The sequence below is a fragment of the Schistocerca americana genome, chromosome 5 (assembly GCF_021461395.2).
Source record: "Schistocerca americana isolate TAMUIC-IGC-003095 chromosome 5, iqSchAmer2.1, whole genome shotgun sequence".
Taxonomy (NCBI): Eukaryota; Metazoa; Arthropoda; class Insecta; order Orthoptera; family Acrididae; genus Schistocerca; species Schistocerca americana.
The window spans coordinates 134296578-134320604 of NC_060123.1; the positions used below are offsets into that span (position 1 = coordinate 134296578).

The window sequence follows — 24027 nt, forward strand, 5'->3', positions numbered from 1 at the left end:
GTGGACGTTACATTTCAGATGTGTTACGACCCGTGGCTCTACCCTTTATTCGATCCCTCCGAAACCCTACATTTCAGCAGGATAATGCACGACCGCATGTTGCAGGTCCTGTACGGGCCCTTCTGGATACAGAAAATGTTCGACTGCTGCCCTGGCCAGCACATTCTCCAGATCTCTCACCAATTGAAAACATCTGGTCAATGGTGGCCGAGCAACTGGCTCGTCACAATACGCCAGTCACTACTCTTGATGAACTGTGGTATCGTGTTGAAGCTGGATGGGCAGCTGTACCTGTACACGCCATCCAAGCTCTGTTTGACTCAATGGCCAGGCGTATCAAGGCCGTTATTACGGCCAGAGGTGGTTGTTCTGGGTACTGATTTCTCAGGATCTATGCACCCAAATTGCGTGAAAATGTGATCACATGTCAGTTCTAGTATAATATATTTGTCCAATGACTACTCGTTATAATCTGCATTTCTTCTTGGTGTAGCAATTTTAATGGCCAGTAGTGTAAAAGTAACCTGTACAAACATAAACGTAGCTGTACTGCGCCGATTGCAAATGTTCGTGTGCTAATATACTTGTTTTCTCGTACAAAACTATGACTTATTTCTCTTTCTGTTTTCTGGTATTTTTAAATCCTCGGTAGTTTTAGTGTAAACACTTATCTATGCTTTTGTGTTTTTTTCTGAATAATTACCCGGTCTTTCCTACTGATTTGACTTCCTCAATACCCAAACTTCTTTATTCTGTTCGTGTCAGGCAAGAATAGATTCCTCATAAGAATGGAGCAAATACTTTTGGAAAATAAAGACAGCAAGTATCAACTGAAAAATAGGGAACAACGATGCAGAGAAGCGCGTAGTTCGTCCTCATAGTAGCACTGGTAAGAGACTGGAACAAGTAGGAACAGTAGTACTGCAAGAAAAATTACGAGAAAAGTCTTAAGATTTTGGTAAAAACGTAATTTATTTACAACAAACTTAGGTAACATAGTCCAAAGGTTTTGATGACAGACAACGAAAGAATCATCAGTACTGTACGGAAGTTAACTTAGAGGAACTTTTCTGTGAATTCGGGTCTGAATGTTCCGCCGCCGAGAGAGGAGAACGTGGAACGGAGGGTTGTTTAACATGTGGAGCCACGAAGGGACGAGCAGCAGGCAGCGACAGCAGGGCTGGCGGCCGCTGCCACGCGCCGCTGGCAGGCGCGTCACTGCGGCCTCCTCTTGCCGAAGCGGAAGTGTCCGTAGTCGTCGAAGCGCGGTGCCACGGGGACGGGGGCGGCGGCGGGGGCGGCGGGCTGCCGCTTGCCGAAGCGCATGTGGCCGTAGTCGTCGCTGGCGAGCTGCCTCTTGGAGGCCGCCTCCAACAGGTCGTCGACGAGCGCGGGGTCGTCGTAGGGGGCGGACAGCAGCAGCTCCTCGAGGCGGCGCGCGCCCCCGGGGGCGGCGGCCGAGGCGGCGGCGCCGGAGGCGGAGGGGGCGGCGCCGCTCAGCCACGCTCCCAGTGTCACGGCCACCATCAGAAGCACGGCGCGGCTGCTCATCTCGCCTGCGACACAGCGGATCCACACCTCGGTAACGCAGCTGAGCAGCCGCTAGCACGTCTACAACTGCAAGCGCAGCGGAAACATTGTGACCACTGTCCACTGTGAGACCGAATGGAGCCTGGTCGAGTTGCAAGTAGAGAAAGCACACACGGCTTTCCAGAAGGAATGATTTGTATTCAGGAATATGACTCAGAAGATAATCATGTTGTTGTTGTGGTCTTCAGTCCAGAGACTGGTTTGATGCAGCTCTCCATGCTACTGTATCCTGTGCGAGCTTCTTCATCTCCCAGTACCTACTGCAACCTACATCATCCTGAATCTGTTTAGTGTATTCATCTCTTGGTCTCCCTCTACGATTTTTACCCTCCACGCTGCCCTTCAATACTAAATTGGTGATCCCTTGATATCTCAGAATATGCCCTACCAACCGATCTCTTCTCCTAGTCAAGTTGTGCCACAAACTCCTCTTCTCCCCCATACTATTCAATACCTCCTCATTAGTTATGTGATCTACCCATCTAATCTTCAGCATTCTTCTGTAGCACCACATTTCGAAAGCTTCTGTTCTCTTCTTGTCCCAGCTATTTATTGTCCATGTTTCACTTCCATACATGGCTACACTCGACACAAACACTTTCAGAAACGACTTCCTGACACGTAAATCTATACTCGATGTTAACAAATTTCTCTTCTTCAGAAACGCTTTCCTTGCCATTGCCAGTCTACATTTTATATCCTCTCTACTTCGACCATCATCAGTTATTTTGCTCCCCAAATAGCAAAACTCCTTTACTACTTTAAGTGTCTCATTTCCTAATCTAATTCCCTCAGCATCACCCGACTTAATTCGACTACATTCCATTATCCTCGTTTTGATTTTGTTGATGTTCATCTTATATCCTACTTTCAAGACACCGTCCATTCCGTTCAGCTGCTCCTCCAGTTCCTTTGCTGTCTCTGATAGAATTACAATGTCATCGACAAACCTCAAAGTCTTTATTTATTCACCATAGATTTTAATTCGTACTCCGCTAATCATAGCGGACCCAAAAGATAAATTACAGAGAACAATTTGGTTGCTGCCCAAGGTGGCAAAAGATTATAATATGACAATAACTAAAGTAAAATCAAGATAATGGCAGTCCATGCTAAGTAGCATTTAAGAACAAAAATAATAATTGATGATAACAAATAAACACTTTTAAATTCCTGAGATGCGAGGTCTCATATGTCGCACACTATGATCAAGAATGCAGACAAGCCGGCCGGAGTGGCAGAGCGGTTAAAGGCGCTACAGTCTGGAACCGCACGACCGCTACGGTCGCAGGTTCGAATCCTGCCTCGGGCATGGATGTGTGTGATGTCCTTAGGTTAGTTAGGTTTAAGTAGTTCTAAGTTCTAGGGGACTTATGACCACAGCAGTTGAGTCCCATAGTGCTCAGAGCCATTTGAACCATTTTTGAATGCAGACAGCAAAAATTCAAGCAGTTGGTAGCTACTATAAATCGCACTCACCTCAATAAAGCTAGAAAGGAGACAGTACTAAAACTTTATAATGTGATGGGAGTGCCAGTTCTGATGTAAGGGTCGGAGACTTGGACTCTAACCGCCAGTCTGAGGAGGAGGATTGGGGCAGCAGGGATGAGACTCCTAAGACATCTAGTTGATTACAAGCTCATAGATCGGATAAAAAATAGTGAAATAAGGACTGAACTGGGTGTCAAACGCCTACTGTAGAAAACAGAAGAGTGCAGAAAGAAATGGCATGAGCACGTTCAAGGGATGTCGGAAGAATGGATACTTACAACAATATGCAAACATAAACCTAAAGGAGAAAGGAGTGTGGGGCGTCCTAGGAAGAGATGGAAAGATCAGCTGCAATCTGCTTGAAATTGGAACAGGGAAGGACGCCTAGACCAAAACTGTATATGATAACGGTGATGACAAGAACGATTGTTCGCAGCAAAAAAAGTCTGGTAAATATGGGTTCTAAGATACACACCTTAAAAGCTGTGAGCACGTCTTGAAACCAGTCTCTTCTACTACAAGCTCTTTGCTTTCCGTATTCAACATCAGTATCAGCATAAGCACTCCGCAAGCCACATGATACTGTGTGGCAGTGTGTACGTCTGCTACCAATAACTGATCCCCCTTCACTGTTCCACTCACGTAAGGCACTTGGGAAGAATGATTGTCGATAAGCCTCTGTATTCAAATTTCTCGAATTCCCTCGTCGTGGTCATCTCGTGAGATGTATATGGGAGGAAGCAATATGTTGTCTCACTCTCCCCAGAAAGTATTCTCTTTCAATTTGAATAGCAAACGTCTCCGCGACGCATAACTTCTCTCTTTTGTAGCATCTACCACTGGAGTTTGTTACACGCCTCTGTAAAGCTCTCACGCCAACTAACGCATCCCGTGACGAAATGCGCCACTCTTTTGAGAGGTGATAATATGGACCAAAGCAAGAAAAAAATTTCCAGTAAACGTGGGCTCTGAAGTGCATATGTTAAGAGCTACGAGCACTTGTTCAGTAGAACAGATGTGTTTCGCAGTACCGAAGAAGAAAACCTGCTCATAGCTCTTAGGCCCACTTTAGAGCCCATGTTCACTGAACATTTTTTCTTGTTTTGGTCCATACTATCTCTTGGTTAGGAACTGAGAATTCCCTGAAACAGATGAAAAGTGCGAAGGCGGCTGGAGTAGATGAGCTGACAGCGGATATGATTAAATCCGCAGGAATCCATGTTATACAATGGTTACACCGGGTGCTGGGGGGTGATATGGAAGGAAAACAAAGTGCCGTATGAATGGAAAAAAAGGAATTACAACACCATTATTCAAGAAAGGTAGTAGAATGAAATGCACCAACTACCGAGGCACCACACTGTAATCACACTGCCTTAAGATAATGGAAAAGGTCATAGAAAAAAGATTGTGGAAAATTCTAGAACACCAATTAGAGAAACAACAGTGTGGGTTCAGAAGTAATAGGGGAACAATAGATCTCATTTTCTCCCTTCGTCAGTTAATGGAGAAGCATTGGGTAGTAGTATTCGTGGATGTGGAAAAAGTATATGACAGTGTACCAAGGGATAAAATCTGGGAATGCTTGGGAAACCATAATGTTCCTGATTCATTAATTAAAAAGGTCCAGATGCTGTACGATGATTGTGAGAGCAGTGTGCAAGCAGGATGTGCAAGATCAAAATGGTTTAAGACAAAGAGAGGTGTTCAGCATGGCAGTTCGCTCTCCCCTTTACTCTTCATTACACTTTTCCATTTGGGGAGATACGGAAATGGTGGTTCAGGGGAGACTAGATTACTGGAACACAAAATTTAAAAAAATCAAGTTAACTTTGAGTAGGAACAAGACAATGGCAATGAAAATGATCAGGACACCCACACCTTGCCACATCATACTGGAGACACGGAAATGGAGATTCAGAGGAGACTAGATTACTGGAACACAAGATTTAAAAAAAATTCAATTTAACTATGAGTAGGAACAAGGCAGTGGCAATGAAGATGAGCAGGACAGCCACACCTTGTCAGATCATACTGGAGGGGGAGAAGGATGAATGTGTGCTAAGCTTCAATTATCTGGATAGCACCATATCACGCAATGGAAGTTCCAAACTAGAAGTCTTAAACACAATAACGAAAGGATCTAGCTTCTTCCGCCAAGTACGAAATTTAATCTGGAACAAGGAAGTCCCTCAAAGAGCCAAACAGACCATGTATAAAACTTATCTCCTGCCAATCATGATGTATAGTCTAGAAGCCCGTGTCATAGATAAGAGAGATGACGATAAGGTCCCACACTCCGAGGAGCGTAGGGGACGAAGCGGGAGACCCGCACCGCCGTACTAGGCAAGGTCCTAGTAGAGGTGGTTTGCCATTGCCTTCCTCAGACCGTAATGGGGATGAATAATGATGATGATGAAGAGACACAACAACATCCAGTCATCACGGGGCAGGAAAAATCCCTGACCCTGCCGGGAATCGAACCCGGGACCCCGTGAGCAAGAACGCTACCGCAAGACCACGAGCTGCGGACAATAAGAGAGAAGAGAGTCAAATACAAGCGTGTGAAGTGAAGTTCCTTAGGTCAGCTCTACAAGAACCTAGGATAGACTGAGTCAGGAATGAATATGTAAGGAGAGACCTGCAGGTGATATTGACTACACAGCAGAGGATGAGTGCTTTGAGACTGTAGTGGTTCAGTCATGTGAAGCGAATGCACTCAACTCAAACACCATGCCAGTATTTGGAGATTTAGGTACCAGGAAGAAGACCAATTGGGCGGCCTAGAAAGAGATGGACAGACCAGGTTAAAGAAGATCGCAAGAGGAGAGGAGTAACATGGGATGTAGTGGAGAGGGAAAAGCTAGACCAGGACAGAAACCAATGGAGGCACATCGTTCACAAAGTTCATACCCTGCTCGCTGGAAGGAAATCCTGATGATGATGATGATGGTTCAAATGGCTCTGAGCACTATGGGACTTAACATCTATGGTCATCAGTCCCCTAGAACTTAGAACTACTTAAACCTAACTAACCTAAGGACATCACACAACACCCAGTCATCACGAGGCAGAGAAAATCCCTGACCCGGCCGGGAATCGAACCCGGGAACCCGAGCGTGGGAAGCGAGAACGCTACCGCACGAGCACGAGCTGCGGACAGATGATGATGATGATATCACCTCTCAAAATATGGAAAGCACATTATCGAAGATGAAGAAGTCCTCATAGCTCTTAAAGTATTCATTGTAGAGCCCATGTTTACTAGAATTGTTTGCTTTGGATGATCGTTCCCATTATATCCCCGAATATTGAGCATTCCTCCTGGGACACTCTGCAAGCGGAGCACGGACTAATGGAATCAGTCTACCCACGATACGGGCCACTAAAGGGGGAAGTCCACGACATAATTGTGTTTTGAAACGGGTAGATTGGTTCAAATGGCTCTGAGCACTATGGGACTTAACATCTATGGTCATCAGTCCCCTAGAACTTAGAACTACTTAAACCTAACTAACCTAAGGACATCACACAACACCCAGTCATCTCGCGGGTAGATTGTTATGGCCCGTTGCCTGCTAACAAACACCTGGGAAAGGCGAAATTGGTCTCCTGTTCGCGGGCTACCTACGTGTGCATGCATGAAAAGTGGTCGAAGGATGGTGAAACCACAAGTAGCCGACAAGGTGTTGGACGTCCACTTCTGATCACAGAACGTGGTGGTCGAAGATTTTTCCGCTCTAAAAGTCAGGGTTGGCGGCGATCAATGGCAGATCTAGCGACAGAGTACAATGCTGGTGCAGGCACAAGCGTCTCGGAGCACACTGTCGAGCACCCATTGATGAACATGCGACTCTACCGCAGACGACGCCTACGTGTTCCCATGGTCAACCAACGACAACAATTACGATTGCAGTGTGCAGGGGACCACCGAGATGCGCCGTAGATCAATGGGAACGAGTCGTCTGGTCGGATGAATCACGCTGCATGTTACACCAGGTCTATCGTCAAGATACGCCGTCACCCTGCTCGAATCATGCTCCGCGCCGCGGATGCAAGCGGTGGGGGGCGGTACAATTCTGTGGAGGGCGTTCAGCTGGGCTTAAAAGGGACCTGTTGTAGTAATCGAAGGCATCATGACAGGTGTGGACTACGTCAACATTGCTCTGGACCACCTGAATCCTTTTGTGCTTGATGAATTCCCTGTCAACGATGGAATCTTCCAGTCCTGTCACAAAGCCAGAATCGTGGAGCATAGTAGTGAAGTCGCGTCGATGCCTTGGCTTCCCAGTTCGCCGCATCCGAACTCTGGGGAATCTACCTGGGACGCTATCGCGAGCTCTGCGCGCACAAACCACCGGCCAGTGATTTACGTGAATTGCGTGACCTGTGTGTAGACATCTGCTGCTACACATCTCCGGAAACGCAGCAAGGACTTATCGAATCTGTGCCACGTAGAATCGCTGCTGTATTACCTTCCAAAAGCAACCATTCGACTATGTCTTGCTGAAACATGACGGAAAGGATTTCCGGGTCAGCACTGACACTAAACAAGCCAGCATACCCAGCAGTCTAGTATCAACAAATACTGTAGTCTTAGGCGATCCTCGCGTCGTAACAGGAACATTTCACACGCACTGAACTCTGCCACAGACGAGACTTGAGGTCTAGTGGACGGAGGTAACGTATCGGTGTGCAGTTGTCTAGCCTCTGAATTAACAGCCCTTTGAATTAACCATCCTCAGAAATAACGAATATGACGTCCGACAGTATGTGTTAATAGTACGTTTTTACCGTATTGTGTGCAACTCACTCAAAGTTCCTTTTTGTCGCACTCAAGATGAATGTCTGTGTTACTTTAGAATTTGTGCCAGACCTACGAGGTAGTGAGAGGCATACGTGAATTTAGTCCATGTAGACATAAATAATTACAAGGCGTGGTCTTAAAAGCGGTTTGCACAGCACGCTTACGTGTATGGTCATTCAGGATAGTTTCTAGCATGGTAGAATGGTCTCGGGACGTTAACTAGCGACTCCTAGATAACTTTCCTTCAAGTTGTAGGTTTTTGTAATAGTCTAGACACTAGAGCGTCCCACGTTGTTGCAGCCAGTCATCAGAAAGAGAGAGCGTCTTGTCGGGCTGCCGACCTTGGCCGTGTCTGAAAGCCAGTAGCAGGCAGAACCGGACTTCCCGCAGTTTGCTGAATCACGCTCAGAAATGCCACAGCACATCACCTTGAACTGCCTTCTGTTTCCCACAGGCAGCACGCGTTTCGGCGGGCGATGATGGTGCAGAAACTCCATTCATTTGCATTACTACATAAGTTAATCTGGCAAGACGTGGCACAGGACAGTTAGGAAAAAGAATATTAGGATGAATTTGAGGTTTTCACGAAAGTGGTTTTACAGACGTCGGAAACAGAGGCTTGCTTACTGGAAGTCGCTTGTCGGGAGATCTCCCCGACCGTAGCGTCGTATTTCATTGAAATACGTTTGCACGTCAATGCGTTCTAGCATCCGACCGTCTCACTAGTAAGGGTATGACAAAGACTAGGCCTGTGCCGTTAGTCTTCCAAAGTGCATGCTCGTAAGATGCGAATGCCATGACTCATTGGGAGCCGCACCAGTAAATCATGTAACGACGTTCTTGTTGTACCTGATGAAGCGAGGAATTTTTCTGGCAGCGTTGTGACCTCATTTAACAATGAATCGACCGGGAACTCGAGAAGATTGTAGATATGAATGAAAGTGATTAGAGACACGGTGTGTGTTGCTATTTTTAGGTGACAACGTTCTTTCAGCTAAACCTTAGAATAGACGTAGTAACTCTTTTAAGTGGAATGGAAATTTTATTTGGTTAAGGATAAACGGAAGAGCACTAAAAGAATGGGAGATGATTTAGGGTTCGGACTTAATATTATTCGAAGTGACTTAACCAGAGGAGACAGGAAGAAGATGCTGTTTTATGCAAATGATTAGCTTTTCAGAGCATTCACACAAGGTTGGAGCCGGTAGCGACACCTGCAACGTGCTGACATGAGGAAAGTTTCCAATCAGTTTCTCTCATACACAAACAGCAGTTGACTGGCGTTGCCTGATGAAACGTTGTTGTGATGCCTCGTCTAAGGAGGAGAAATGCGTACCTTCACGTTTCCGACTTTGAAAAAGGTCGGATTGTAGCCATCGTGATTGCGGTTTATCATATCGCGACATTGCTGTTCGCGTTGCTCGAGATCCAATGACTGTTAGCAGAATATGGAATCGGTGGGTTCAGGAGGTTAATACGGAACGCCGTGCTGGATCCCAACGGCCTCGTATCACCAGCAGTCGAGATGACAGGCATCTTATCCGCATGGCTGTAACGGATCGTGCAGCCACGTCTCGATCTCTGATTCAACAGATGGGGACGTTTGCAAAACAACAACCATCTGCACGAACAGTTCGACGACGTTTGCAGCAGCATGGACTACCAGTCGGAGACCATGGCTGAGGTTACCCTCGACGCTGCATCACAGACAGGAGCGCCTGCGATGGTGTACTCAACGACGAACCTGTGTGCACGTATGGCAAAACGTCATTTTTCGGATGAATCCAGGTTCTGTTTACAGCATCATGATGGTCGCAACTGTGTTTGGCGATATCGTGGTGAACGCACATTGTAAGCGTGTATTCCTCATCGCCATACTGGCGTATCACCCGGCGTGATGGTATGGGGTGCCATTGGTTACACGTCTCGGTCACCTCTTGTTTGCATTGACGCCACTTTGAACAGTGGACGTTACATTTCAGATGTGTTACGACCCGTGGCTCTATCCTTCATTCGATCCCTCCGAAACCCTACATTTCAGCAGGATAATGCACGACCGCATGTTGCATGTCCTGTACGGTCCTTTCTGGATACAGAAAATGTTCGACTGCTGCCCTGGCCAGCACATTCTCCAGATCTCTCACCAATTGAAAACGTATGGTCAATGGTGGCCGAGCAACTGGCTCGTCACAATACGCCAGTCACTACTCTTTATGAACTGTGGTATCGTGTTGAAGCTGCATGGGCAGCTGTACCTGTACACGCCATCCAATCTCTGTTTGACTCAATAGTCAGGCGTATGAAGGCCGTTATTACGGCCAGAGGTGGTTGTTCTGGGTACTGATTTCTCGGGATCTATCCACCCAAATTGCGTGAAAATGTAATCACATGTCAGTTCTAGTATAATATATTTGTACAATGAATACCTGTTTATCATCTGCATTTTTTCTTGGTGTAGCAATTTTAATGGCCAGTAGTGTATTTGAAATGCTGCAGAATTAAGTCAGAAATCCGAAGTACGTAAGAGCATAAGTGAGAAAAGGCACCTGCAGGATCACGTCATGGACTCTGAACTGGTAAGAAGTGTACCCAGCACCATCTATAGCGAAATCTCAGAACTATTCCGCCGTTTGGTGCTATTTCCCCCCCCCCCTCCCCCCCCCTCCCCCCCCCCCTGAGCTTAGGATCTGGGTTGACTCCGACGCAGCCGGTAGCGAGCCTACGGCAAAAGAAGGGCATCTGGTCGCAAAATTGAATTAAAATTAATTACCAAATTTTGGGTGATCGACTGCCTACAATTAGCAGACTGCACTGCGGGCAGAACAAGAACTTGAAGGGAAAAAATTCTGTACCTGTAGTTCTTGTCCGCGCCGTAGAATTTTCGACAAAAGTAAGGATAAAATCGTAACACCTGTTTTGTGTTAATGTGTACTTTAATTATCAAACACAGAACAGGTACGAGTAAATCCCAAGTTCGGGCTGTCGCTAGAGGCTGTATGCCGGATGGGCCAGCTACGTAAGCCGGATGCGCCAGCTACGTAATCGCTTCGCGCCGTTCCGCCTTTTCCTTTTCGATGCCGCCGTAGTTCTCACCGTCGCCCGGCCCTGGACTTTTTCCGGCTTCTTGGATTCCTTTCGACACGAGCTTTCTTCCGACTTGCGTTTTCTATAATTCCGAGTATATTTACGTCTCGCGTGACACGACATCTTTGATTATCTTTTAATTTTCAGCTTAATACCGATTTTCCCATATACTCCGGTGAATATTTTTATTGTCTTACTTTGAGTCCTAGGTGTGCTGCGCAAGCTCTTCACAATGACATCGGAATCAACGTCCTATCTAAAGGCGTTTCCCACGCTACACGAATTTCAGGCCGGCCGCGGTGGCCATGCGGTTCTAGGCGCTGCAATCCGGAACCGCGGGACTGCTACGGTCGCAGGTTCGAATCCTGCCTCGGGCATGGATGTGTGTGATGTCCTTAGGTTAGTTAGGTTTAAGTAGTTCTAAGTTCTAGGGGACTGATGACCTACGATGTTATGTCCCATAGTGCTCAGAGCCATTTGAACCATTTTTGAACGAATTTCAGGTTTTCTCGAAAGTGGTTTTACAGACGTCGGAAGAGAGGTTTACGTACTGCGAAGACAATGGAAAGCCGCCTGTCGGGAGATCTTACCGACCGTAGCGTCGTATTTCATTTAAAGACGATTTCATACTAATGCTTTCTGGGATCCGCCCGTCTCACAAGTAAGGGTATCGCCAAAGACATGGCCTGTGTCGTAAGGCTACCAGTCAAATTTATAACTTTACACACAGTCAGTTCGTAACAATCACGCGCATGTGGCCACGTTAGTAGACAACCTCACAGGCAAAAAAGTGTACGACAAACACGTACAGATATTATCTACCAGCTGTGGACTCAACCACTGATCGCCTATCATTAGTGTCGCGGTGATCAGCAATTCTAATCCGACAGTATTTTGTCACACAGAAAAGTTCGCCTGACGAGCGAATAGTCGTTTACACGTTCGAATAAATGCAGACGATGAAGCTTTGAGATAAGGGTAAGCCCAGGGGTCAAAATTCACTAGTATGAATGTAGTTGGCATCACCTTTTAACCTGCCTTTTGAATATAAAAATGTTTAAACGACAAACTCTCCGGCGATTCTAGCAAAATAATTCTCCACAAAGGGAAGTGTGACCGGTGGTTAAGGCACCAGAGGATACACAATCGGTAAATACTCGTCCATCAACCAGATTTCGGTCTTCTGCGGTTTCCTTAAATCGATTGAGGGAATACCGGGCTGGTTTCTGTGAGAAGAAGACAGCCTATTCCCTTGTCCATTCTTGTCCTGTTCGAGCAGCCCCTGGTGACAGTCACCGGTGGGATGTTAAATGGCTCTGAGCACTATGGGACTTAACAGCTGTGGTCATCAGTGGGAGGAAACACACAAAGTTCAAATGAAAGTTTGAACGCGTGTGCTTGGAAGTTAGCCCCCAAGCATTTGCATTCTATATATTTACTAAGATGGTATCTGTTCTTTCGGACATGTCCGAAAGTTAAGGCTCACCGGCCACTTGACCATCTTCTTCTTCTGTGCGAATGCACAAACAGTGCCCGAACTCTTACGGGAATCGGCAACGCGCCACGAGTAATGAGTATAATGGGCGGGGGCACTACGAATGTAGTGCGGGACAATACGTTGAGAATGTGGGTTTCGCGGGAGGCGTGCCAGAGATAAATCCCTGCAGTCGCGCTATCCTCTGTGTCCTCGGTGGCTCAGATGGATAGCCGGCACGGTAGCTCAGCGTGTTCAGTCAGAGGGTTAGCTACACACTGTAATAAAAAAACTGAGTGAATGGATCAACGAACAACCTGAAGGGATGTCCTGAGACGTCCGCCCCGAACATATACAACGAACAAATTAGAACAAAATGAGATCAACAAAGAATTAAAAAAAAAAGAATGGATAGAGCGTCTGCCATGTAAGCAGGAGATGCCGGGTTCGATTCCCGGTCGGGGCACATATTTTCATCTGTCCCCGTATGTCAACGCCTGTAAGCAGCTAAGGGTGTTCATTTCATTGTAATTTCATTTGCATTCTGGTGCGAAGACTGTGGAGACTGCGGCTTTGCTGGCAGTGAGCAGCTTCAACGAAGGGTATCCAGCAATTCTGAAGACCATGACAAAGATGGACGTCACCCTGGGACTCTATTCGACGCCGTTTCGCCAAGCATTCGGACGAACACCGGATTCGAGCGGCCGAAAACCGCTTGTCACCGGCCGTACGAGCAGCTCTGGAGCAGCGCAGGATAGCCCAGGTCGAGCAGAACGCCCTCTGTGAGGAAGAGGAAATGTAGCTCATCCGCGAAAGAGATAGCTTACAGGACACTCTATGAACTGATTCTTGAGTATTGTTCATGAGAGCAGGAGCCTTATCATGTAATATTAATAGAGGCGACAGAGAAAATCTAAAGAAGAGCGGCTCCTTTCGTCACAGGTTCACGAACGGAACATGGATCAGAGGAGATGAGTGTGGTATTAGAAGTGCCTTTCGCTAAACCCCATAGGGTGGCTTGCGGAGTGTAGATGTAGGTGCGGATGTTTTGGTACAGTTGCCGTCGGTCGCCTGGCAGAAGTGCAGGACTGTTCTTTCGCGATGGTCGCCTGCAGTTTCTCCACTCCCGCTTCTGCGTCTAACCTAGGTGTCATCCATACACAGTCATTATGCCAGGCGCTGCTTTGAGTGTCATAGTTTTTTAATGGGCACTACGCTACAGCAAGAAAGTTCTAGAGCTCCAGACGGAATGCATCGCGTACTGTATTGCGGGCTTTGACTGCGCAGCCTCCAAGACTGTCTGTTTTCACCGACTTTCGACGGAGAGATAAATTCTGTTTTTTGACGCATTGGCACTCTAGATTCGGTGCGGCACTTTTTGCCCTGCTGAGCCTCTCCGCCAGCAGTCGAAATTATCTCCACAAGCTGACGAGACCGCAAAGTTCCACTCACTCCATACAACACAACGGCCTGCATTTACTGCGTCTGCGAACATGATATTCAGTACGGGCAGTCGGCTACAAACATGTTCATGCATGCACTGTAGCCAAGAACTGGAGCTATTACCTGTCAGCATCCCCATACTGTGGACTAGCTGTGATCGAAAGATCTTTTAGTAGATGGGAATATAGTGGCGAGCAGTTACGAAGAACAGCTCTTCTCGTGTCTGGCAGTTTGGCGTTGATTCGAGCTACCTCTACAGCTTGGAGAGGGCTATAAACATGGCCTTACCAAACTTAGACGGCTTAATTAGCTCCAGAGCAGTAACTTCAGCTACTCAGATCCATCATCATCGTCGCCAATTGAAGGGAATGTTGCGACAGTACCAAAGCTATTGATGGAAAAGCCAGAGAAGAACGGAATACTGAGGCCCGTCTGCATCTATAATCAAAACCAATCTGCAAGGCCATATAAACTGAAGAAGCTTCTTTATTTCTGGGAATGATATTCCTTTAACGGGTAGCAAATGACACTTCGTATCACCTGTAGCGAAAGTGGCAAATTTCGCTACTTACATAGCATTATCTGAGGCGATGAACCAGGTTTTATCACCATGATGTGTCAACCAAGTCGCAAAATAAGAAGTGGCTCTTTCAAAGCAGTGATGTACCCAGTGTTTATCAAGAGGATAATGACTCGTTCCATTGTTTAAATAAGGAACGTTAGGCTGTCAAAATATTACGGTCCAGTCGCTCTGCTCGTATGTTCAGTATAGCGCAGACCGCTGGCTTGCGAGGTAGGGAGGTGGACCAATCTCTGATCTAATTCGCGTGCATAAATAATGACCAGTGTATTGATACAGCAGACAGTCTGAGAGTGTTTTCGTCGATTTCCCTCTCTTCGCCTCAGAAATACAACCCACAAACAGTTACAACACGAAAGAACACAGAACAAAACGAACGCTACGAACAGTTAGTTAGATAACGTAAACGGCAATGTATTAGGAATGTTCACTAGTGTTCCGGTTACTACAACGGGTAGCAGGGCGATATAATGAACTAATGTTATCAGGTAGTTGATCCCGTTCTTTCGCCTCCATAGAGGTGCAGTCATATCAGCGAACATGACTCCTACGCGGAGGACATCGAGTATTTAGCTGTATGACGAACAGGTGAAAAATTACCGTCTGAGACAAAAAAATGTCGTCCGTATCAACATATTTTTAATTTTGTGCATGGGGAGCATAACGTAAGTAAAATGCCAACTTATTCCCCTAAATAGTTTTTGTTGATACAACATTTTACGGTAGATGTTTAGTGAAATATTGTTCGGAACTAGAATTCCTTACCGTCATAAAATTCTTAGTTTTGGCTATTTATCGCTAACGGAAATTAATTCGAAATTTATGGTGGTTTATAAGGAGTCTACAGCCACCCCAAAAGAATGCAAGTGTAGCTGTGCGCCTGTCTTCAATTATGGACGAGGCGTGGGGTCACCACCTGACTCCAGAAACGAAAGAACAAAGAAAGCAGTGGTCAGAGGCTGATGGCTCTGTACCAAAACCGGGGAGGTCGATTTCATCTGCCGGAAACGATGTGGCCACTGCTTTCTAGTATTGAAAGAACTTCTTCTTATCGATTACTTTGTAAAGGGTAGAAAAAAAAACAACTGCCGAATCCTGCGCTAGACATTTTGGACCAGTCGCGTTTTGAAAACCATGATTTATCAGCAAAATCAGCCTTGGGAATGAAAAAAAAATAGAGATCTGAAGTACAAATTTATGATTCACTCACTCTATTCAGGACATTTCGCACCCCCTGCCTTTCATCTGTTTCCATAATCAAGAAAATTTGTGGCTGGAAAATGTTTTATGTCCAGTGAAGAGCCTGTAATAGTCTGAGATGGGCACTTTTCACGCTTTTCAAAATGGCGCTTCGGGGATGCAATCTAGGCAATGGTGAAAGTGCGATGAGAATTTATTTATTTATTAAAAATTAACAGTGTTTAGCCGGAGTAGAATGCACGGTCTGCCTTAAGAAGAACAAATGCAAGATTTTCTGAAAGACGTAGGGGGATAAATTCACGAAAATGGGAAACTTAGTTACTGAGTAGTATTTTCACTTTTGGAGGGCGCGCCCTGAAAGTCTCTTCCGATCGTTTTATGATTTTTCAACCAATACTTAAGGAGACCACGGGATAAAATTTTAGTTTCAGATTACCAGAAAGCCGGCCGGGGTGGCCGAGCGGCTCTAGGCGCTACAGTCTGGAACCACGCGACCGCTACGGTCGCATGTTCCAATCCTGTCTCGGGCATGGATGTGTGTGATGTCCTTAGGTTAGTTAGGTTTAAGTAGTTCTAAGTTCTAGGGAGCTGATGACCTCAGAAGTTAAGTCGTATAGTGCTCAGAGCCATTTGAACCAATTCCAGAAAACCCAACGAAGAACGACGTGTTAGTGGTTAACTGGACTACAAGCTTAATGGTGTGCGAGTTTCTACTGTAATCTTACCCTTTGCGAGCTTTCACCTGATTCCTGGAAGAATCACACCAAGCTGGCTCTAAAGCGATTGGGTGGGAGGAAAACCCGCACTGATCTTTGGTCTTTTCCTTCTGTTTATTTAATTGACCCTTTATAACTTCGCCTGTAATCGTTAACGTACTTGTAATTCTTCAAGAGTATCAAACATTAAACCCGATTTTTCATGGTTTTCCTAAACCACTGAAGCCAAATCCCGGGATGGCCCCTTACAAAAGGTCACGGCCGATTTCTTTTTCTCTGTCCGAGTTCGTGATCTCTCTTTAAAGATCCCCTCGTCGACGAAACATTACACCTTAATCCTTATAGAAAAGTAAATACTTACTTTACCTAAAACAAAAGCTGTTTTCTACTTTCCGACTGAATTCGTAGTTCGTCAGCGAGCGGGGCGGGACAGTGTTTAAGACACTGGACTCGCTTTTGAACATCCAGGGTTCGAATCCCAACCGGCCATCTAGATTCACGTTTTCCGTAGTTTCTCTTAAATCCCTAAAGTTAAATGCCTGGACGGCTGCTTTGAAAAAGATACGGCGGTTGCATCCTTCCCCAGTCCGATCTTGTGCCCCGTCTCTAATGGCATCGTCAACGGAATTTTGAATTCTACTACATTCACTCAATCGCCGTGAAGTGCGTGGCAGAGAATATTTTTTACTGTGCAACTTATTGCGATTTCTTCCTGTTCCATTTACGGATAGACCGTGGTATGATGGCTGCTTGTACGCCTCTGAGCGAGCACTTACTTGCCTAATTACGTCTCTCTATTGCACAGATAATAAGAGGGGAAGGGGGGTGAGTTAATGCCCGGAAGGAAGGTACTTGAAGTTTCCTAAGTACGGACCGTACAATTGTTTCGTATGTAATCTCTTTTGTAGAACAATTGCAATTTCCCATTATATTTCTAATGAATCGTACATAGACTTGCTTTCGCTGCATCTGAGCCTATGTTGTAGTTCCTCGTTATGTCTCAATACACTTTTATTTCCAAATATTTGAATGATAGCTGACTTTTATGTGTAGCGCATTAAATGTTGTCAAAGGGTGCGTCGGTTTTACGTTTCGTAACGAGCACAACATTGGATTTCCCTAATCTTTCTCCCACGGTAATTAGCCTCCCTTCTTTGAAGCAGCCGAATGCCAGGGCTATCTCCCGACAGTTCGATAAGAAGTTCGTCTCAGATCACCTATCAATACTGATTTCGTAGACCTGATGGTGCAATGAATACTTTCTGAGAACCTTTGAGTACATTTGAAAATAGAGTTCTGTCAGTCGGGAGACGAGCGATTCCTAAATAGGTGTAATGGCGCATGAAGAAGTGGTCCGGTTTTTCAGGTTTATAGCTGGCAGTCCTTTCAACCTAATGTTAGAGGAACTTAGAAGAATTAGAAAATAGGTTGTATAGGATACCTAACGTAGAATTTTGCTGTAGGATATACACAAATAGAGTAGGTCAAGGAATAACAGTACACTAATTATTTGCGTTGAAGAGCATATGCCAGAAGAGATAAAGAAATGTTATGGATTATGATGTAAAGTTATAAACGACGACTTACGACACGGAAATATTAAAAGCAGAATGTTACAAATAAAAAAAGTTTGCTTAGGGGAAAGAAACGTTCTACTGGTAGCAAATAATGAAGACGTATGGAAGACAGAAGTTAGATAATTGACCCATTTGAAGAAATGCGATATTAAAGAGTATGACGAGAGGAAAGTCTGCGAAAATTACAATTGAAGGTATATGAAATGTTGGAAATGAGCGTTTGGCGTCATTGGCCGGGAGGCCCCTCGCGGGGCAGGTCCGGCCGCCATATCGCAGGTCTTATTACATTCGGCGCCACATTGGGCGACCTGCACGCCGGATGGGGATGAAATGATGATGAACACAACACAACACCCAGTCCCTGAGCGGAGAAAATCTCCGACCCAGCCGGGAATCGAACCCGGGCCCAGAGGACGGCAATCCGTCACGCTGACCACTCAGCTACTGGGGCGGACATATGAAATGTTGTAGAACGGTGTTAAAACTCAAGATGGACAGAATACGATAAGACAAATTGTTAACCAGGATAAGTGGGGAAAGTTGACTGAAGGAAAATGTGACTAGTCGAAAGGATGGACTGAAATCTTGTCATCTAGGATCAGTCAGTTTGTTAATGTAGGAAGCAGTGAATGTGTGAAATATAGGGGATGTTTGGAATACGTAGCCTGTAAGTGGTTAGTCTTCCAGTGTACAATCTATGAGCGAAACGAGCCATTTCGATAGTACGCATGAGTCCAAAGTAACCGCAGCTTTACACTTTACAGCGATGTGAAGATAACGATCAGTTTGACTTTAGGAACGGTAGAGGCACCGTAGAGGCACTTCTGGCGTCGCGCCTGATAACGGAACCAACAGTTAAGCGTTCGACAATGTAAAATTGTGCAAGGTATTCGAAATTCTACAGAAAAGTAGGTGTAAGCTATAGCGAATGACGGATACTTCTAAATAACTATAAGAACCAACAAGGAACAATTAGAATCGAGCCGGCCAGAGTGGCCGAACGGTTCTAGGCGCTACAGTCTGGAACCGCGCGACTGCTACGGTCGCAGGTTCGAATCCTGCCTCGGGCATGGATGTGTGTAATGTCCTTGGGTTAGTTAGGTTTAAGTAGTTCTAAGTTCTATGGGACTGATGACCTCAGAAGTTAAGTCCCATAGTGCTCAGAGCCATTTGGGCCAATTAGAATAGAAGACCAAGACGTGCTCGGGTTGAAAAGGGTGTAAGGTAAGGATGCAATCTTTCTCCCCTACTATTCAGACTGTACACCGAAGAAGCAATGACGAGAATATAAGATTTGTTGAGGAGTCGGATTTAAATTCAGCGTGAAAGAATATCAATAATAAGATTCCATGATGACTTAACTGTTCTCGATGAAATCGAGGGAGCATTACGAGGCATACTGAATGGTATGAGCAGTCTGCCGCGCGTAGATTGTGGATTGATAGAAAGACTAAGGTAACGAGGACTAGCAGAGATTAGATTAGTGAGAAACTTAATGTCAAACCAGAGGAATACTTAGTAAGTGAAGTAAAGGAATTCTGCTACCTTGAAAGCAAAACTCAACAACGGCTGTGAGAGTGGTGTGTTGAGGCCACGACCCTCCATACCGCATGGGAATGACGCCATTAAATGACTGATGACAGGGCCGTCGGGCGGTGACGATTGGCTCGGCTGTGGCCAGAACGTTGGAGCTTTCCCTGTTTCCACAGAAGTAAAATACCGTATGATGGATGAAGCACGTGGTACATCAATAGCAGACTAGCCTTAATTTGAGGAACAAAATTTTTGAAAACGGTTGCTTGGAACGCTGCAGTGTATGAAAATGAATCTTGGACTGCAGCGAAACGCGAAAAGAAGAGAAACTAAGCGTCTGAGATATGGTGCTATAGAGGTATGTTGCAAATTAGGTGGACCAGTATGATAAAAAATGAGGTTCTCTCCAGCGTAAGTGACTAATGAGGAGGTTCTCCCCAGAATCTGTGACGAAAGAAGTATTTGGAGAACTCTGACAAGAAAAAGGGGCAGGGTGATTGGACATATGCTAATCCCTCAGTGATGGATGTGTAGAGGGTAAAACTACAGGGTAAGACAGAAATTGAAATATATCGAACAAATAGTTGAGGGCGTTTGGTGGAAGTGCTACGTTGAGGTGAAGTCGTGACGGGCCACATCAACCCAGTCTGAAGGATGATGATAAAAGAAAAGTGTAGATGAAGGTTCCTGAAGCAAAGTAAGCAGAAGTGTCCTTCTCCCTTAAGCGGCACTTCCCCCCCGCGAGTGGGCTTACCTTTGGCTGCGGTAGAGTGCGGAGAGGGTGTCGGAGGCGGAGAGGCTGCAGACGCCGGGGTGTGTCTGCCACCAGGGGCGCGGGCCGTCGCTTTTATAGTCGGCGCCGGCCGCCCCCAGGGGAGGGGGCGTGTCCTCCGCGCGCCGACAGCCAATCGTCGCCGCCCCCGAATGCCGGAAAATAGCTTAATCTCGCATTCACCGCAGACGCGCCGACATTATTATTTAGGGGGCTAAAAAATTCTTCGTAGGCGGCGCCTGGGGGATGTAGCCGGCGCTTATTTTTCGGACGTCGGCGTGAATAGCTGCGCTGCGCAATCATTCACGAAGGCCTCTCGTCCGACGCTTGCTGCCCGGTGCGTTTAAGCCGGGAAGTCCGTAATCAAAGAACACAACTTTATTCTAGCTGATCGCGGCGGGAACCGACGGCGAAAACAATTTCTCGGAAAAAATCCCGGTGCTTAGGACCTAATCGGCTCTGCCTTACCGAGAGCGCGCTGTTATGTTGTGAGGGTTGCCACAGTATTTCACAAAAATGGCTCACTTCTGCCTTTGTAGAACGGCACTGTCGTAATTACATGCACACCAAAGAAAAAAAGTATGTAGTCATATTTCGAACTCTTGCCCTTTTGACATTGTCCTTGGCAGACGCGTTAACGCCCGCGAAGACAAAATAAGAGAAATTAGGGCTCGTACGGAGCCGTATAGACTGTCGTTTTTCTCATGCTCCACTTGTGAGTGGAACAGGGAAGGGAATGACTATTAGTGGTACAAGGTGCCCTCCGCCATATACCGTTTGGTGACTTGCACAGTACGTATGTATATGTAGATGCAGATGGAGAAGCCACAGATTCGAAGGAGGAAACACACAGAATCCGCTCGAATTCGAAGCCGGCAACTTCCTGTGTAATATTAGTCATTACCTCAGTTTAGAACTACATGTGCAACCAACGGGCAACTACTTAGATTTTCAAGGAAAGGGATTAGTGTGAGATTGTTCTAGATGATTACTCTGCAATTCACAATTAAGTGCCTGGCAGAGGGTTCATCGGACCACCTTCAAGCTATTTCTCTACCGTTCCGCTCTCGAACGGTGCGCTCTGATTTCTCTTATTTTATGATGATGGACATTCCTCCCTACTTTGCCACTTCAGTTCGCATGTCATGTCCGTAGCACTCTGTCCCATATTCCGCGATAATTCAATACGAGCTGCCGTTCTTTGAACATATACGACGTCCCATATGATGCGCACATCAATACTCCGGAGGAGGGCGGACAATCGTTGTGTAAGCAGTAGACCCTCCGCACTTTCAATGTGTTCTGCCAATAAATCGCAGTCTTTGGTCTACTTTACCCACAACATTATCTACGTGATCGTTTCAGTTTAAGTTATTCGTAATTGTAATTCCTAAGTATTTAGTTTAATTTACAGCCTTTAGATTTGTGTGACTGATCGTGTAGCCGAAATTTAGGGGACTACTTTAAGTACTCATGTCGATGGATGACTTCAAACTTTTGATTACGCAGAGTCAATTGCCACTTTTCACATTATACAGACAAGCCTAAATCATTTTGCAATTCGTTTTGATCCTCTGATGTCTTTACAAGACGGTAAAAACTGCATGATATGCAAACAATCTAAGAGGGCTGCTCACATTGTCTCCTATGTCGTTTATTTAGATCAGGAACTGTAAAGGGCCTGTAACACTTCCTTGCGGAACGTTAGCTATTACTTCTGTTTTACTCGATGACTTTCCGTCAATTATTACGAACTTTGTCCTTTCTGGCAGGAAATTATGAATCCAGTCGCACAGCTTAAGTGATACTCCGTAGGACGCAATTTCATAGGACGACACTTATGAGGAAAGCTGTCGAAAGCCATCTGGTAGTCTAAGAATATGGCATCAGTCTGACATCCCCCGTCGATAGCACTCACTACTTCGTGAGAATTAAGAGCTAGCTGCGTTTCACAAGAACGATATTTTCTGAATTCGTGCTGACAGTTTGTCAGTAAATCGTTTTTTTCGAGGTAAATCATAATGTTTCAACGCAGTGTGTGTTCTAAAATCCCACTGCAAATCGACGTTAGTGATATGGATCTGTAATTGAGCGAATTGCTCCTGCTTCCTTTCTTGGGTACTGGTGCGACATGTGCAGCTTTCTAGTCTTTAGATCTGAAAGTCTTTAGACCTGAAAGTCTTCTGTGCAAATTACCTATTGCAATTCGAGACCGACTCTTGAGAGCAACGTCTGAAATCTTCTATCAACTAATAAAGCCGAACTTTACGATTCAGATAACGGTATGAAGGGAATCACTGATCATAAGACTTAGCATCAAAGACTGCATGTTTTAAAATGAGTGTTAACCGTCGAACCTCACACCGGGGTCCTAGGAACCCCAGTGTATATTTTATTGTGTATTACGAAGTGAATGTTCGCTACAATTTATTGAAACTTAGTGTATATTATGTTGGTAATAGTGCCTACATGTATGCGGTGGTAACTCAAAACATTTGCATTGTTGTTGCGGTAGTGTCAACATGTAAGGATTGTTGAACGTCCGTGGGGTCATGATATCTCCAGTGTGAGTTCCGTTTAACTCATTTATTCAGACGGTAAATGTATAATTTAGTAGGAAATACAACATCGAAGTACATACACAGTTTGTGCATTACATTTGTATTACACTGTATGCTATTTCTTCCCAATTTATGCCGAAAAATTCTATTATGAACTATACTTTTTCAGGTAAAATATGCTGTAGTGTGTTAGCCCTTGGTGAAGTCCATGTTGCTGATTTGCGCAGATAGGAAAATTTATAATTTGCCAAGTATACACTGTTAAAATATATATTTTATGTAAATTAAAGCTGCTCGTTACAATGTAGTTCTATTTATTTTATTTTATTTTTCACCTACAATGAGTAAATGACTCAGAATAGATGAAAATATACAGGGTGTAACAAAAATGTACGGTACAACCTGCAGGACACAAACCGGCTGGTGTGGACGATCGGTTCTAGGCGCGTCAGTCTAGAACCACGTGACCGCTACGGTCGCAGGTTCGAATCCTGCCTCGGGCATGGATGTGAGTGATGTTCTTAGGTTAGTCAGGTTTAAGTAGTTCTAAGTTCTAGGGGACTGATGACTCAGAAGTTAAGTCCCATAGTACTCAGAGCCATTTGAACCATTTTTTGCAGGACACATTCCTCCCACGTAGACGAAGGAATTATGCGATATGAACATGGGTCTGGAAACACTTTGTTTCCAAGTCACAACTCGCTTTCTCCAACTCATTAATCATGGCAAACATACAAGAACAGAACGTTAGAATCAACGGGAACTTGCGCTCTTGGTGAAGTCTGGCTTCATTGTGCACCGCCAGTCATCAGCAAAGATTTTCTGTCAATGTTTGGGCCGGCATTGTTGGTGACTGTTTGGGCGTGTCTCACTTTCTTCCACTTAGGCTCTACGGACAAGCATAATTTCGTAGAGAATGTTCTGCCTGATCTGTTAGCAGATATGCCTTTAGATGTGCGACAAAACTTGCACTTCATACACGACGGAACATCCTCTCGGTTTACTGTTAGATGTCCGTCGGATTCTAAATAACAGGTTCGGTGACAGATGGATAGGTAGAGATGGTCCATTTGCCTGACCTCAACGCTCTCCAGACCTACACCCAATGGACTTTTATTTGAGGGAGCATTTGAAAACTCTTGTGTATGGAACCTCTGTACAAGATACTCATTGTTTCCAGCCCGTATTATGGAAGGCTG

The 24027-nt window shown here is 45.4% G+C and overlaps 1 protein-coding gene across 1 annotated transcript; it reads right to left on the reverse strand.

Moving 5' to 3' along the window:
- Positions 1 to 953: 953 nt before the first annotated feature.
- Positions 954 to 20294, reverse strand: LOC124616748 (drosulfakinins-like). The gene is made up of 2 exons (XM_047145115.1): positions 20250 to 20294; positions 954 to 1556 (listed from the first exon to the last, which is right to left on the reverse strand). The coding sequence occupies exon 2, from the start codon at positions 1549 to 1551 to the stop codon at positions 1216 to 1218; it is 336 nt and encodes a 111-aa protein (XP_047001071.1). The 5' UTR covers positions 1552 to 1556; positions 20250 to 20294; the 3' UTR covers positions 954 to 1215.
- Between the last annotated feature and the right edge of the window lie 3733 nt (positions 20295 to 24027).

Excerpts from the sequence above, each read along its gene's own strand:
- LOC124616748 (XM_047145115.1), bottom strand. The coding sequence starts at position 1,551 with ATGAGCAGCCGCGCCGTGCTTCTGATGGTGGCCGTGACACTGGGAGCG.